This window comes from Mercurialis annua, linkage group LG7, assembly GCF_937616625.2.
Source record: "Mercurialis annua linkage group LG7, ddMerAnnu1.2, whole genome shotgun sequence".
Taxonomy (NCBI): Eukaryota; Viridiplantae; Streptophyta; class Magnoliopsida; order Malpighiales; family Euphorbiaceae; genus Mercurialis; species Mercurialis annua.
Genome location: NC_065576.1, coordinates 2,356,888 through 2,374,091, shown reverse-complemented (window position 1 = coordinate 2,374,091; position 17,204 = coordinate 2,356,888). Strand labels below are relative to the sequence as shown.

Below are 17,204 nucleotides of genomic sequence, written 5' to 3'. Positions count from 1 at the left end.
CGCCAAAATAATAAAAATAAAATTTTATGAGAATTTCAATTTTTTCCACTAAATAGTGATAATAGCAAGCATAATAGCCACATAAAATTATATTAATGACAGACAATATAGGCATAAAGATAACTTATATTGTGTTCTTGAACAGAACATTGAAAGAAGCATGCCATAAGAATATATTTAGTCATGTAAGCATTCAAAAAGAGCAAATGGTTTGCGAAACTCCTAAAACTATTTGATCTTGTAAAACAAATATAAAAATCATTAATCGGATATATTATTGTTGCTATAGGGTTTATTTAGGGTTTATTTAGGGTTCTTGTTTTACTTTATAATTGGATCCGAATAAGCCTTCATCAAATTACAATGTTTAAGACAACCACCACTTCCACAAACAGTTATATTATCAATTCAAACACAAAAAAGAAATTGCATTTTCGAAAAAGGGAGAGACTGACAAACATAAAAGCAGCACATTTACTTATGATGCTATTTGATTTGCTTCATTAAAGGAACAATTAATTAAATTAAAAAATATGAAAAACAAAATCAGAAAAAAATACAGAAAATGAAAAAGAAAGGGTTATTTTTTTGTCGAATATAGAAAAACTTACTTGGCATTTAACTGGAATCAATTTTCATTGTACAAAAAAGTTTTAAAAATGTAACTGAAGTACTTTGTATGGATTGTATAAATTTCAAGTTTGAATCTATATAGAGAGAGAATTAATTTAATTGTAGCATTATGTTACTTAAAATTTGTTGAGTCAATGCTCCTAAAACTATTATCTTTTCTATAATTTCTACGTCTATCTATTCAAATATCTTCAACATTATAGAATGTGAAGAGCAGAATTGAAGATGGACTGTTTTGTAGTACTTAAATGGGTTTGTTTTTGAAGAATTATTTGATCTCATTTCATTAGTCAATTTCTAAGATGGTGATTGAAAATTTTGTTGTTAATGAGGAGTGGAACAAGATCGGTTTGCTATCCAAAACAAATTTTTTTTCTGAATTATTGGTAAAAGAATAGAAATATACTCTGGGTTTGATTGTTGGGTTGAAATTTCAGATTTTTTTTTGTTACAAGGGATAATGCAATGTCCAACAAAAACTAAGAAATTACATTTCTAATATAGCCAACTCCATGAATATCATGCATTAACCATCGAATAAGGAGAAAATTACATGGTACAATTAAAACGATAAAATACAAAATAAGGTAAAATTAACGAGTTTTCAACGTCAGATTAGAATCAAAAGAGGGCTAAAAGATCGGATTTTTTAAGGTATTAAATCTCTAAATAAAAAAAGACTATTTTGAATTAAACAGAAGACTTTATAGAGGATGAGAGCAGACAGCGTATAGAAAAAGCAGAAAAATGTTAAAGTCTATCAAAACACCAATACAATACACTGAGACGCCAGTTTTGGGGTCCCATCCATGCTCGTCCCTTTCCTTCATTGCCAAATATGTCTACTCTTTTTCTTCATCCACAGTGGTCATTCAAAAGAAAAAAACTAACTATTTAAAGTTTATTAAGGATTATTTAGTTTTAAGAAATATTTTAATTTCATTAAAAAAATAAAAAAACACTAAAACACATCAAAAACACAACAAAAAAACTCTTTATATACACATAATAAACACTTAAAATACACCTATGTATAACAATCAACAAAAATAAACAATTTTCTGGTCATTAGTGAGTATACCACGTATTGATCATCGTTGACCACCGCCAGTCAGACAATTTTTCAGCAAAATTCTTGTGACCGATCACCGTAATACAGTGGCATAATTTTACTATTTTTGTTGTATATTTTAAAGTGCAGTACATTTATAAATAAAAATTTGAATGTTTAAATGGTTATATAGAAACTATAATTTTTAAAGATTTATAATAATTTATAGATAAATTTTGAAAGTAGGTAAATTCTTTACCCTCAAGATTTTTTTAATCCAAATTAAGTGTTTTTGTATCCATTGATATTTATAAAATTAAAGATGCATTTGCCATTTTTAAAATAAAAATAAAAAATAAACATGACTAGAATTTATGTATCAACATAATTTATAATTTAACAAAAAGAAAAAACAATAATCAAAATCGAAAATATTACTAGCATTTTGGATCGATTAGCTTCTTCTCTTCTTCTATTTTTTTTTATATATATTTCTCATTTCTTCTCTTTATTTACTCAAATCATAACTTAAATTGAACCCCTTTTTATTTAAATTTTTGAGTTCTCTTCAATTTCTCCATTCCCTTCCTTGCAGCAGGTACTTTTACATATCAAACTCTATACTTTTTCATCTAATTGTTTTTTATTGATTCAGTTTATTGTTTTTTTCTAACAAAAAAGTAAGTTTTTTTGCAGCTTTTAGGAATTTTTGATATGATTATAGCTCGTAAAGCTGTGATTTTTTTATTTGGGTTTCTTTCTAATTTGACCATTAAGCTGAATTTATTTGTGGGTTTATTATGGTTGTATTATTAGAACTGAAATTGAAGAAAAGATAGAAGCTTTACGATCTAGTAGAGATATTTTAATGTTGTAACTTGAAATTATTATGATGTTCTGTGCTGTTTTGTTGATGGGTTTTGATTAAGTTTGAGCTTTGTTTTTTTGGGTTTTTATTTGTTTTGATTGTTGTTTGATGATAGGAGCTATGATTAGGCTATTCAAAGTAAAGGAGAAGCAGAGAGAACAAGCTGAAAATGCCCATGGAGGAGCTCATGTTAAGAAGCAAAGCGCCGGAGAATTGCGTCTTCATAAGGGTTTTTTTCGCTTGTTACTTTTGCAAAGTTTATCTTTTTGTTTTAATGTGTTTGAGTGGTTGTAGTGTTTGTTATTGGAGGTCTTAGAATGTTTAGAGAAATGGATTTTAGTGCATATTGTTGTATAGTTCTGTCTATACCTCACTCGTTCAGTAGTAACATGCTAGTCCCCCCCTCTTCCTAACAGCATTCATGGAAGAATAGGCGCTTAGGCTTTTCTGATAGCCTCTGTGTCCATGGATTTCAACCCTTCCCCTTCATCAGGGGTTGGTGTTTGATTAACTGCTTAAACAAGCTTAGTTCTATTATGAATATAATCTCAGTATTCTCTGAATTATGAAATACCTGAGATGCTTATAATCTAGAGTAGCATAGTCACTTCATTCAATCAACATTTTCCATTTCGGAAACGTGTTTGAAACTCAGACACTAAACTTCATTTTGAACATAGGAAACCTTAAAGTAACACCTTTTCGCCGTGTCCGTGCTACAATAGCTTAGGATCTATAGTATTTTTCATGTTGGCAGGAATGTGATCCTAGTTTATAGTTTGCTCTTGAAGTGTGAATAAGAGTGGATCAGAATTGTGATCAAGATACATTAGTATGATAGTTTTTGACTAGCCTGCGCTCATGAGTGATATTAGTCGAATTTGGTTGACTCTAAATGTAGTAGGGAAAAGACTTCATGGTCAATGCGTTAGGATATAGTTGTCAATGCAATTATGGAATCTGGTTCATGAATTCTCTGACTCAATCTTAGACTAAATTTCCATGAACGTGCAGCTGTTGGTGTTGCTACTATCGGTAGATGTTGGAATTTGGATATATTTGAGATTTTGCATGACAGTGTTTTAGCTGTCCAAGGGAACGGGACAGTTATGTTGAGGATAGTGATTGTCCTTTCTCTTGAAAGAAAGGTATTGCTGGATACTGTCATTGAGTTCATGTGGCTGGGCACTGAGCTTTATTGTGAACTGCGTGAATGATTGCAAAGTCAGTCAGTTTAGGGGGTGGAACATATGTTGAATTGCATATCAAGTATGTCCATAAGTTCTTTGATAGTGCAATGGCCATTAGCCATCCATTAAACTAGTGCTGGTGGTGAAATGTTACCGCCGTTGAGCTATACATATTTATGTGGTTCTAGAGTATAATTACCAATGAAAGTATTGGCAATTGAATCTAGAATCTTGATTGACAGTTCTATTTCTTGTCTAAAGCTCAATCTCATTAACTATGAAGTATAATGTCTTATTGGTTTATCGGTATCAGAAATTGGATAATTAAATCAATTTATAATAAGTTTTTTTTTTGAATTATAATGTCCATAATTAAATTATTGTTGTCTGAGAAGCAAGCAAACTACGATTTGTAATTCAACTGTTCAATTGGCTCTTATCTTGGGCTATAATTTATGACTAACGTCTTTCTTTCACTAAACATTACATCCGGTACTTTGATGCACAGATATTTCTGAGCTGAATCTGCCTAAATCATGCGATATAACGTTCCCTAGTGGCAAGGATGAGTTGATGAATTTTGAGGTTTCAATCCGACCAGATGAAGGATATTATCTGTAAGTAGCCTTTTAGTAGAGCATCTTGTCACCGGGTTATTAAGACAAGTACTCTTGCCTTATGCGAAAATTTAAATCTATAGACATTCTTAACATTTCATCTTTTATGTGATTTTTCTTCTTTGTTGGGCAACAAAAGTCCTTAATGCTTTAATTAATGTCATAATTCTGCCTTATTATCTCCTCTAAAAACAATTATTTATTTCGATGATTTTGGTTAGAGGCGGCACATTTTTGTTCTCATTCCAAGTCTCTCCAGTGTATCCACATGAAGTACCAAAAGTAAAGTGCAAGACCAAGGTAAACTGGTTAAAATTAATCTTTTTATGTTTATGGCACAATACTACCTTCACGCAACTGTATTTCCAATTTCCAGGTTTATCATCCAAACATCGACTTGGAAGGAAATGTCTGCCTCAACATCTTGCGTGAGGACTGGAAACCTGTCCTCAATATAAACACTATCATTTACGGATTGTATCATCTTTTCACGGTACTTCTTTCAAAATGTTTTCGAATTACTCTGTTTCTTTAAAAAATAACTTATTTTTGTAGCCATTTTATATCTAGATTATTTGTTCAATTTTTTTCATTACTCTGTATATAGGAACCTAATTGTGATGATCCTCTTAATAAAGAATCTGCTGACATGTTGAGAGACAACCCAAAGATGTTCGAATCTATCGTGAGAAGAGCGATGGCTGGAGGATACGTGGGAACAAACTTTTTTCCGCGGTGTCTTTAGCTTTTATTGTGGGTGGCACAAAGTGTCTATTTGCTTACTTTATCGAATGGTCAAAAGCCTGTGGTTGTAAAATCTATCCGCAATTTACATTCTATCATCCTTTCTCAGTTTTCTGAGTGAAGCTGGTGGCTTTAGTTCCTTGAAGTGCAACTGAAACACAACATAATTTGTATGTTACTGTAACTTTTGTCATGGGATTGATTGTATGTTGACTTGTATTAAATTAATGTGGATCAAGCATAGGGTAAACTTTGTGCATGGCTAGAGAGTTAAAATCACATTTATGTGCAACTTGAGACTTAGAGAATCAAAGATTGAAAACAAACTTTTTTCTTTCTTATTTGGGGCATTGTGCACTCATAAAATTGATCCCTTTAGTTTGATGCTGCAGCCAGAGGGAAGTCTAGTAGAGCTTATAGATTACTAGGGGTGTAACTGGGTTGAATTACTGTCGAATTCGGTAGAATAATTAAGCATCAAGTTTGCTTCAACTCAATTTGATTATCTGTATTAATAATTAAGTTTTTTATGTTTGCATAAAGTAACTTATTATAAATATATAAAATCACAAAGCGTAAAAATATAAATTAATTAAAGTTTAATTACTTTCTCGAGCCTGCTGAGTTGTAAATTTTAAGTTAATCCCGAGTAACTCATGAATTGGCTAAAACCTAATATTTAAGGCAATGCATATTTGTAACCAGGAAATTCTCAACAAAAACATTATCTATGATAAATTTAGTAGTACATAAATGTGCACATTTTTCGTTCTTCCAACATTTTTCATGCTCCTGCTTTAAAATCTTATACAATGAGAAGAAGCAACATGAACCAAATTAAACTGTCCTCGTTGAAGCTCTCCAAAGTTAGCATTTCAGAAATGAAAACGAAACGCCTAAATATGAAAATTGACAATTTTCTGTGCATCATAGGCTATAGGTATATGCTTCAGTTGCGAAGAAGGAATGAAGCATCAATTGTCAACAAAACTATGAAAAACGCAGTGTGTTAGTTGTATTTACGATCATCTAAAAATCTCCTCGCATCATCTCTACCTCTTTTGCACTTGCCATCCGAGCATTCTCACGATCCTGTTTAAAATATTTATACAGTGGAGAATAAAACAAACAGCACAATCCAAACGGAACTGCCATCATTGAAAGAAGTCCCTTTGACAGTGCAGTAGCTTGCTGCACAGAACCGTTAATAGGATCGATAGACTTTGAATCATAACCAAATATATTTTCAGAAAGAATTCCAACCAGCGGAGCAGCAAATGCAGACAGTGATCCTTCAAAAGCACGATCAAACGCATAAATCATGGTTCGGTGTCTTACGGGTACCACCTCAGCGAAAATTGGCGCATTGACAGCAGTTCCATTCCAGCTGATAGTTAGGCCCATCATAAATATAGTAACGGCGAAAATGTGATAGCTGCTTACTGATAGTGGTATTTCTTTGAGCAGAAACCATGAGAATGGAATTCCCATCATAGCACTGAACTGTGCACACATGACACGCCCAGCGTAAGGATATTTACGTGACATTCGATCTGCTATCATTCCGCCAATGAGGGAACCCAATGCACATCCAATAGCGAAAAGACTTAGGAGGAAAGCTGTGCTATTGTGATCAAAACCTAGGGAAAAAGAGCAGGCAAGATCATAATCAGGAAGTGACTAAGATTAAAAGCAAGAACAGATTACTTATCAACTATGTAGCACAGAAATAAAACGCCAAAATGGGAAACGGGCGATACAATATTTTTACATGAATAAGTGATAAATATAGAAGTTCAGAGTTTTAGAAGCATTTCCAGAAACGGAAACGAAATGATGTAACCAATGACTGAGAGGTTTCCGTGTAATATAGCTTATCAATAAATGGTGCGCATTTTATATACAGCCCTACAACATTTTTCGGATCTACTCATACTCTCTATATGCCAAATTCAATGAGACGCTCACTTCTGAGTGGCAAAACTTTAAAACTATAAAGTTATAAACATCTTGAATACTGAAATGAAACTCGGAAATGGGATGTGCCAGAACAGAAATGTATTCTATCTTTTCCAGTTTCGAGTAAAATAGAGTTTATATATATAAACTTACCGATTAGCTGAAACCACATAGCGAAGAACACCATGGCAGTCCATGGTAGAGAACCAACAATCCCTTGCAGAACAATTATCTGAAAAGTTTTCACTTTCATAACAGCCTGCATGGCTATCCAGGACTCGGTCCAAACGGATGATACGCTAGAATTGTTCTTTTCTATCAGCACATCCCTGATGTACAAAAGCAGCTGAATCACTAAAAATTTAAGAAACTGAGAGATCAACTCCCTAGCTTATGCATCCAGAAGGAATAAGTCATTACATCCAAGACCATGGACTATGCACAACTATGTTGCACCAAAACTTTCCAAGTCCTACATTTCGGTATTCATTTTTCGTTTCTGAATTTTCTTTTAAAACTCCAAAACTATATAATTATAACCTATTCTTTGTAAGAAAATATCATTTTTCCTTTTCAGTTTTTACGTTTCTCGTTCGGCATTTATGCTTCCGTGCCACATAGAACAGCATTTAAGATGGCATGCTGAATAAATCCAAACAAGCATTCACTTCAAAACAGATAATAAAAACTAGAGAATCTCAAGCAAGCGGCAGGTACCTTTCGACACTTTCACGGGTGTCTCGCTGGATGCTAGTTGTTTTCCTTGGATCAACAACAAAAAATAACACAAGAAATCCAATAACTGAACTCAGTGTTGCCATCAGTACGAAGGTGAAACGCCATCCCGGAATGCCCCAATATTGCTGACCAGCCATAATAGTTGCCAGCACACCACCACCTATGCCACCTAAGTTACCAATAAGGTTCACCATTCCAAATCCAGTGCCTCTCACGCCTTCCGTATAACTATCGGCGATAAAAGACTGCAACGCTGGTATCACTATTGCTAGTCCAAACCCATTTACTGCTCTCCAGAAAGCAACTTGTAAAAATTGCTGGCTTGCACCTACTGCAGCAGTTGATAAGGCCCAGCAGAATGTACCCATTGCTAGAACTTTAGGACGGTCATAGTTTATAACTAATACACCTGCAAGGGGTGATGCTAGTCCTTGCACGAAATTCCTTATGAAAGTAAGGTACCCTAAATCAGATGGACCGGCATTAAAAGCTTCACTAACTTCTTTGTACACAGCAGGAAGAAGATTTTCGTCAGCACGCTCCATTATAGCAGCCAAGTTTATAAGAATGAGAGAAAGAGACACCCCAAAAATCTTTCTTGTTCTGTCAAGAGTAAGAGATTGCCAAGAATATCAGACACATGATTACATGAAGCGATTGTGGAGAGAACAAATTAACTGAAACTATCAATGTTAGCATGATGCAGAATCTACAGAACTTAAATTAATTCGGTTTTGGTTAAATCAGTCAGTTCTTAGCGGAACCGACCGTTTGCTCACCCCTACCTATACCATAAAGACTCAAAACTCATCCAGTGTAAATTAATCATCTATAATTATTAGACTAGATACTTTCTTCTGTATACTTAAAACTACCGGAGGAGTATTGATCAATAAATAACAATATTCGATCCCCATCTATGATGGATGAAAACTCAAAGGAACATTATGGGATTTTCAGAATGACACTATTACATACCCTGGAAATTGAAACTCCAGAGTAAAACTCTAATATGAAAAACGGTGAAACAATATGAAAAACGGTGAAACAATATTGTTTTACAGCTGAAAAGGAAGAATAATTATGCCTTCTATAATTTTGTTAATTATCAGAAGTAATTAAGCATATTCCAAAACAAGACAACATATTTGAAACCTATAAGCTAGATAGCACAAATGCTTCATTCAATCAACGCGTGCCGTTTCGGAAACGTTTCAAACACTTTGACATTCCGGACACGAAACTTCATTTTTACATAAGGAAACCTTAATATAACACCGCTTCGCCTGTGTCCATGTCCAAGTGTTCCGTTTCCCGCGTCCGTTTCCATGCTACCTAGCCTATAAGTTCTAATGTGAATCATCTCTAGAAAAAGCAACAATAGATCTCCACTCCAGATTCATGAGACTTGGACTTAATTTCTTACTAAAATATTCACTTTATGCAACATATTTCTAAAAAAGGTACAAACAGGTCCAAAATCAACAAATTAAAATCATTTTCCATCAAAAAAAAAAGGGTTAATTACATATAAAATCACCATCTTTACACGAATTTTCAAAAATAACACGACCTTTAAAACGTGTCAATTCAGGGCATCACCTTTCATTTCTTTTCAAAAACAACATGAGCACGTTTTTTGATAAAATTTTGCTGACTTGGACACCCAATGAGAGTGCCACGTGTCACGCCACGTCAGCAAAAATGCTATTAAAAATGTGCCCGTGTTATTATTGAAAAGAAATAAAAGGTGGTGCCCTGAATTGCCACGTTTTAAAGGTCGTGTTATTTTTGCAATTTCGTGTAAAGGTGGTGATTTTATATGTAATTAACCCAAAAAAAAATGAAGTAAAGAATCTTACTTCATGGCTTGAAGATTTCTGGGAAGCAGAGATTTGTTGTTGTTGTAGCTATGAGATTGAGAATCACCAAATAATCTGATTCGATTAAGGCCCATTAATCAACAAACTTAACTAAAAAGTAAACTCCTTGATCTTTGGAATAATTGCAATAAATTCATAGCAGTAGCATCTATGGTGGATCTCAACCTACAATAACTACAACTTAACTTATTCAACTTATAATAATAAAGAATACAAGGACTCATCAGGGGATTAATCCAAAAGCTAATAATAAAAAATTATCAGAGAGTATTTCCATACAATAATGCCAAAGCTGGTTACTTTTTTAATTTAAGTTGTGGGGAAATTAACAAGAAATTAATGGGGTTTGGAAAAAGATTAAAAATTTAGAGGTATTTGGCGCCAAGTTAAGATCTTTCTTGAAATTAAATGATGGGCATGTTGTGATTTTGGATTCTTAATTTCTCAGAAATTGTTCTCAGGGAATTTAGGATCAGCAAATAAGAATATGATGTAGGAATGATGCATGACATCCTTACACGTTTGCTTTTTTTTTTTCTTAAAATTTATTGCATTTAAAATAAACTAGTCTCGCTTTGCGTGCTATGCACGTGGCTTGTAACGTGACTCGTCAATTTATGAATTATTATTTTAAAATAAAATTAAAAAAATTAAAAAAATTAAATTAATTATTTTTTGTAGTTTTAGTGTTTTACACATAACTAATAAAGATTTGGACAATATTAATTGCGTTGCTAGTGTAGTCAAAGCAAAAGATTGATATTCCTATTAATTTAGAAAAAATTAGTTATTTTTTCTATACTTAATTAGTATTCTTATGTCATGATACAATTTTATTTTAACTAAAACTCTAATTATAATAATTTTTAGTAATTAATTAAATAACTAATTTGTTAATGACTATAAAACCATTATTTAATATAAATTAAAAAGGATTATTCTGTAAATTTGCCTGTCTCCCCCCCCCCCCAATCCGTGCTTTTATATATAGTATAGATTTGTCCGCAAAAAATAAAAAAATAAAAATTGAAAGTAAATTAATTTTAAATTTGAGGAATCAAATCATAGACAAAAATAAAAGTGGAGAGTCGCATCCTTTTTTAAAATTAATTTTTATTTAATTTAGTCTTTTTATTGGTCGAGTAACACCAAATAGGCGAAGGATTAATCATTGACGAAAATAAAAATTAGAAATCAAATTGTTTGATTTTTAAATAAAAGAGATTAAAGTGTGAATTATGATATATATGTATATTTTTAAAATAATTTTTTCTTAATTATATGAAACTATAATCTAATGTTTCTTTTTTGGTTATAAATTAATAATAGAAAGGAGAATTGGCTACTAGTATGGGGTTTTCTAATTTTTAAATAGGTTAAGTGTAAAATGTAGTATTAGAAATAAATATTGCTTACAATATATTCAAGGCAAAATACTTTATCCTAATAATAAAGTAGGGAAGACTTCTATTTTGAGCGAAATTCATTTATGAAAAATGTACAAATTACTTGATTAGCTTATGACAATATCATTTATTTTCAATTTTATCCCTCCAAAGTAATGGGCTATTCGGATCATTAGCTAAAGTTGTCCCAGTACTTTGTGCTATGTTTTAAGAGATTTTTAGACAAATACCTATCAAACACTAAAATATTCTCACCATCACCTCTTGACTAAAATTAATTGAGATTTACTGTTTGACCAAACTCTGTTATAAAAAGTAAACTTTTTATTTTAAAAAATACGACTTATTCATTTTACCCCAACAATTGCTTAGTTTATTGGCTCTCCTTAACCTGCCATTGTTCCCGTTGCCACTGCTCAATGTTTCACTGTCTCACTCATTTTCCAAATTGCAGGTTCAATTTGATCTTTCAAAATTAAGAATTGTGCTTGATCTTGTAGTGCAGATGGCCAATTTGAACTGTGATAAAAATTAGAAAACCGCAGATGGCCAATTTGAATTCATCGACGGTGAGTGCAGAGCTGAACCTTGACGGACGAAAGAAATTGAGAGACCCTTTTAAATTCATCAAAAAGAAAGGCCTCGACAGAGTCAAAGAGAAGCTTAACATTGCCGGACGAAAGAAACTGAGGGACCCTTTTATCAGTGTTCATCGTGTCTCTCAATTGTTTTTCAAAAAAGAATTTGTTTGCTTGTGAAACATTATACATTGGCTGCTTTAGTACATATGCTGAGCTTTAAATGGTTCGTTTTTAGTTAACTCTTTGGAGCTAATTAATTCAATTTTAATTTAGCCTAATAAATCACTTCTTGAATCACCACAATTAGCCACTAGTGCTTTTGTGATAGGTTATGCTAGGGTTTTTGACATATTTGTGTCTGAAAGACACAAATATTCCGGATTTGTGCCTCCCACCCCCAGCCCGCTATCTGAGATAGCGGGCTGCTCGTTTTTAGCACCAGCCCGCCATATGAGATGGCGGGCTGGTAGCTAATTAGGGTGATTAGCTTAATCACCCTAATTAGCACCAGCCCGCCATCTCATATGGCGGGCTGGTTCCTGATCCCCAATCATTGGGGATCAGCTCAATGATTGGGGAGAGAGTAATTAACTCTCTCCCCAATCATTTAAAGCAAATAATGATTGGGCAATAACTGCCCAATCAGTTTTTTTTTTTTTTTTTTAAAAAAATCTGATTTAACCAATGAATTTTAATTTACGTTAACTATTTTCGGGTTATTTTCGAACACTTCCGAGCGTTATTTTATAAAAAAAATTTAAAGAATATTGTAGTTAACCTTTCAAACTTTTAATATTTAAAGGTATTTTTATAAAAATGTTTGTTATTAGTATAAAGTGAGAAATTGTAAAAGAAATGATGTAAAAATGATAAATACTTTTTAAAGCGGTGTATTTGACATATAAGCACAACCACAAGGATGCAATAGCAAAAACAGCAGAATATAATAGAAGCTCAACTTTTGAAAAATAGAAAATATGATAAATTAGGTTAAATAAAGCAAATTAAAAAAATTTACGCTTAAACATATCGGTTATGTTTGGTATATATAATAGGTGCATAATAAAATAATTATTATATATAAAATGATTATTATTTACTTTAGTTCACGCAATAGTTATCACATAGGTGCTATGTTTACAGCATTTTTGTCTGTCGCCAGTGCTCTAGGTACTCCTCCATATTTTGGTGCCATGGTACTGGCATTTCTTTCAAACCTCATGAGTGGTCTAACACACTACGGCATTGGATCTGCACCCGTATTTTACGGTGCCAACTACGTACCTCTCGCCCAGTGGTGGGGTTACGGGTTCCTCATATCTATTGTCAACCTTTTAATCTGGCTTGGAGTTGGAGGAGTTTGGTGGAAGTTTATCGGATTATGGTAAAGTGTGCTGATAATCTCGATAGGAATATGATATAGAACTACAATTTCGACAGAGATTAGATATGTAAACTTTTTGGTATATGGTGTAGAAAGTGCTCACAATTGGACGAGTGATACCTTACAAGAGAATTCTTTTTGAGGCAATTCTATTCAACTTGGGTTGCCAACTTGCCAATATGCATATCTTTATCAAACCTTTTAATGTGATTTGGAGCAAATTATCTTTTAACTCTTATTTTTATTATTTTTCCTGATGAGGATATGCATGCGATACTGAGTGGAAAGGGGATCCACATCAAATCTGCAAAGCATAAAAAAATAAAGTTAAACTAATGGATTTAGAAATCCAATCCAGACCACTATTTGCATTAATAAAGAATGAACCTTCAGTGCAAGACAAAGTCAAGATACAGGCTAATTTGGATTTGAGAATATTTTATTGGATATTATAATTATCAATTAAAAATAAATGGATATAATCAATTTATTAATATTAATAAGGGAAAATTGTCATAAACGTGTGGGCCGAGGATCACCTATACCCTTATGGTATGGAAAGGTGCAAACATTGTCATTAACATTTTTAAAAGGGTTTTTTTTAGGTCACTAACGTTTTTTCAAGGGTCATATATGCACCAAACGATAATAAGTGTAAGGGCCTAAACGGGTCCGTTTTAAAATATTAATGGCATGTTTGTACCTATCCGAATAACCATAATGGTATAGGTGATCTAGCTCAAACGTTAGGATCATATATGACCCTTTTTCCTAATAATAAAGCTCGGAATTGTCCGAAAATAACCCAAAAATAGTTAACGTAAATTAAAATTCATTGGTTAAATAAGATTTTTTTTTTAAAAAAAAATGCCCAATCATTATTTGCTTTAAATGATTGGGGAGAGAGTTAATTACTCTCTCCCCAATCATTGAGTTGATCCCCAATGATTGGGGATCAGGAACCAGCCCGCCATATGAGATGGCGGGCTGGTGCTAATTAGGGTGATTAAGCTAATCACCCTAATTAGCTACCAGCCCGCCATCTCATATGGCGGGCTGGTGCTAAAAATGAGCAGCCCGCTATCTCAGATAGCGGGCTGGGGGTGGAAGGCACAAATTCGGAATATTTGTGTCTTTCAGACACAAATATGTCAAAAACCCGGTTATGCTATATGTTCAAACTTGTTACCTGTGATTAACAAGTTTGCTATTACTAAATTCAATTTCCCTGGTTTATTAACTGCATTGCAGTACTTGGTTTCTGCTTTAGGTGTTTGGGTTTTTGGAAAGTTTAGATTTTTACATCATGATGCATTCAATTATGAAACTGCTAAGAAGTTTTTACCTACTGCAATTGTTTTCTATTTAGAAATCTTTACCAATACTAATCATCCGTTACTTATATAATTATATTAAATTTATGGTTTATATGGATTTACTAAATATAATTTTACCAATGGTTTACTAAATGATTTTCATGGCAAATCCATTACCTCTAACTATTGTGCATATATTTGTTAGAAAGTGCAGAATTGACACATGCTCTTCTATGAAAGTCACCTGCAAATATACAAAAGCACATATAGAAAAAAAAATAAGACAATGTCCAAGTCAAGTGGAAAGTTTCAACGGTGAAACAGGCTTGATGCTCTAAATTCTAACTTGCCCTCAGATGCTTCAACTGAGAACAAAACTCACCTTAATGGGAGAAAAGTCATAAAAGAACAAAATGCTAGAGAGGGACCCGCCTCTGCACTTCAAAAATGCTCCGTAACAGAAAACTGAAATAAAAATAAAAATTGTCATGCCATCACTATGAGGTTAAAAGCCTACAAGAAGAATTTCAAAAGTGAACTTTTTCAAAGTGCTTATACCTGGTTTGACTGGATAGCATGCCCACTAACATCAGTGTAAACAGTAGGTACAACCTGCAAAAATGAAGATCATATTCAGTGAAAAATTCCAATTTTTACTTTTTTTAACAACTTACTTCAAAACTTTTCATTTTTGGGTCAGATTATCCGATAATTTATATTATATTGCAAAAAATAAGTTTTAATCGGATAATTTAAATTTACTAATGGTTTACCATCAATTTACTAAAGATAAATTTTATTATAAATTTACTAACGTCTTACTATCGGTTTACTTAAAAACCAACTTACTATTATTTATTTTTTAAATTATAAAATATTAATTAGTGTACAAACAGCCTACTAAATGATAAATTAATATACTGACGGTTTACTATTAATTTACTAAAAAGATAAATTAGTTTACTAACATTTTTTAAATTACATAATTTACTAAAATTATTGGTGTACCATTAGTAAATCATTGGTTAACTAACAACAAAATTATTGCACATACACTAGTGAATAAAAATATTACATAAAAAACTCAAGAGCATCATAAAACAATAATTATAAAATTACCACCGGTTAACTCAAGGTTTACTAATGGTATTACTAAAATTAAACTTATTGGTATATTATTAGTAAACCATTGGAAAACCAACAACAAAATCATTACAATCATAAATTACAAAATAAAATCACAAAACGTAATGTTTTAATTTTTCTAATTCGGGCGGAGACTCCATTTTTACGGTTTACTAAATATGTTCAATATAAGTTTACTAATAGTTTAATAACAATCTATTATCGGTTTACTTAAAAATTAAATTATTTTTTATTTTACTAAAATTAAAATGAATTATTACTTAATTTACTAAAATTATTGGCGTTACATTAGTAAACAATTAGACAACCAACAACAAAACCATTACAAATACACAAGTGAAAAAAAGTACATAAAAAATTAAGAGCATCATCAAAAATCAAATTTATTGGTATACTATTAGTAAACCATTGGTAAACCACTAACAAAATCATTATAATCATAAATTACAAAATAAAATCACAAAACATAACGGGTTTGATTTTTCTCTTCCAGGTGGAGACCCCATTTTTCTTCTGATTCGAATCTCTCCGCTGTAACATCATTCGAATGAAGAACTTCATTGAGTTGTGACTTCATGCTCTTAATTTTTGCCTACATCAAAGAGTGAGTTTAAAAACATCATGATACATTTTACTAATGGTCTACTGCCGGTTTATTTAAAAATCAAATTACTATTTTTTATTTTTAAATTATAAAATGTTAAAATGAATTACTACTTAATTTACTAAAATTATTGGTTAACCACCAATAAAACCATTACAGATACACAAGTGAAAAAAAGAAATTACATAAAAATCAAAAGCATCATCAAAAAAAAATTTATAAAGATGCCAATGGTTAACTCAAGGTTTACTAATAGTACTAAAATTAAATCAGTTAATTAACGATTTTCAATATTCAACAATAGCTAATATAATAGGCATATATGAAAGCCAATCTACATCCTAATCAAAATCCATACAAGGAACTTGAAATTTTCTAATGATAAAGACCACTAGTAAATCACTGAATGGACATGATGTTAACACTCGGTAAGCACACTTGTAATTTAGTAACATTTTCTCTTATATGAAACATGAAACAAAACTCTCTTTAAGCCCTATGATGCAAGATGTTAGAACCTCAAAACCATATGAGGTTTTTCTTCTAGTACAACATGTCTTTACACTTTTAAGTTTTAGTTTTGTAGAAATATAGAGGTTGATTGTCAGTTTTCTTACTGTAATCAGTGATGCAAGCTAATAATTTGTTTTGATTTAATGTGAATGAACACAATTAATCACCATCTTTCGGCTGAGATTGCAAATGTTGATGAATGTGTTATTTTAACTCTTTTCAGTTATTTAACATGTTTTTGCTTCAGTTTAGTACTACTAGTTTATTATCGGTTTTAATAGTGTTCATCACATTAGTTTAAAGTTATTATCGATTTACTAACAGTAAAGTACTATAAATATATACAAAATTTGTTTTACTGTCAGTGCTATAAATTTTGTCACACATTCATCACATTAGATCAACGTGTTACAAAATTAGATTATTTTTTGGTTTACTAAAGGATATGTCTATTACCGGTTTAATAGTAGTTTACTGTTAGTACTATAAATATATGCAAAATCAGTTTTACTCTCAATTTATTAAAAGATAAGTCTACTATTGGTTTACTAACGGTTTACTACCAGTATTA

General features: G+C 31.8%; 2 protein-coding genes and 1 non-coding gene across 3 annotated transcripts; 2 read left to right on the top strand and 1 right to left on the bottom strand.

Annotated features, from left to right (window-relative positions):
• The first annotated feature begins 2,122 nt into the window (after positions 1 to 2,122).
• Positions 2,123 to 5,362, top strand: LOC126656064 (NEDD8-conjugating enzyme Ubc12). The gene is made up of 6 exons (XM_050350526.2): positions 2,123 to 2,282; positions 2,668 to 2,781; positions 4,251 to 4,359; positions 4,581 to 4,659; positions 4,736 to 4,852; positions 4,967 to 5,362. The coding sequence occupies exons 2-6, from the start codon at positions 2,673 to 2,675 to the stop codon at positions 5,102 to 5,104; spliced, it is 552 nt and encodes a 183-aa protein (XP_050206483.1). The 5' UTR covers positions 2,123 to 2,282; positions 2,668 to 2,672; the 3' UTR covers positions 5,105 to 5,362.
• Positions 5,363 to 5,812: 450 nt separating this feature from the next.
• On the bottom strand, positions 5,813 to 10,179 carry LOC126657613 (uncharacterized). The gene is made up of 4 exons (XM_050352321.2): positions 9,663 to 10,179; positions 7,780 to 8,403; positions 7,216 to 7,391; positions 5,813 to 6,743 (listed from the first exon to the last, which is right to left on the bottom strand). The coding sequence occupies exons 1-4, from the start codon at positions 9,755 to 9,757 to the stop codon at positions 6,133 to 6,135; spliced, it is 1,506 nt and encodes a 501-aa protein (XP_050208278.1). The 5' UTR covers positions 9,758 to 10,179; the 3' UTR covers positions 5,813 to 6,132.
• A 6,558-nt stretch (positions 10,180 to 16,737) lies between these two features.
• Positions 16,738 to 16,821, top strand: LOC126658945 (small nucleolar RNA Z196/R39/R59 family). Its single transcript, XR_007634510.1, has one exon. It is a non-coding gene; the product is annotated as a small nucleolar RNA Z196/R39/R59 family (small nucleolar RNA).
• Positions 16,822 to 17,204: the final 383 nt, after the last annotated feature.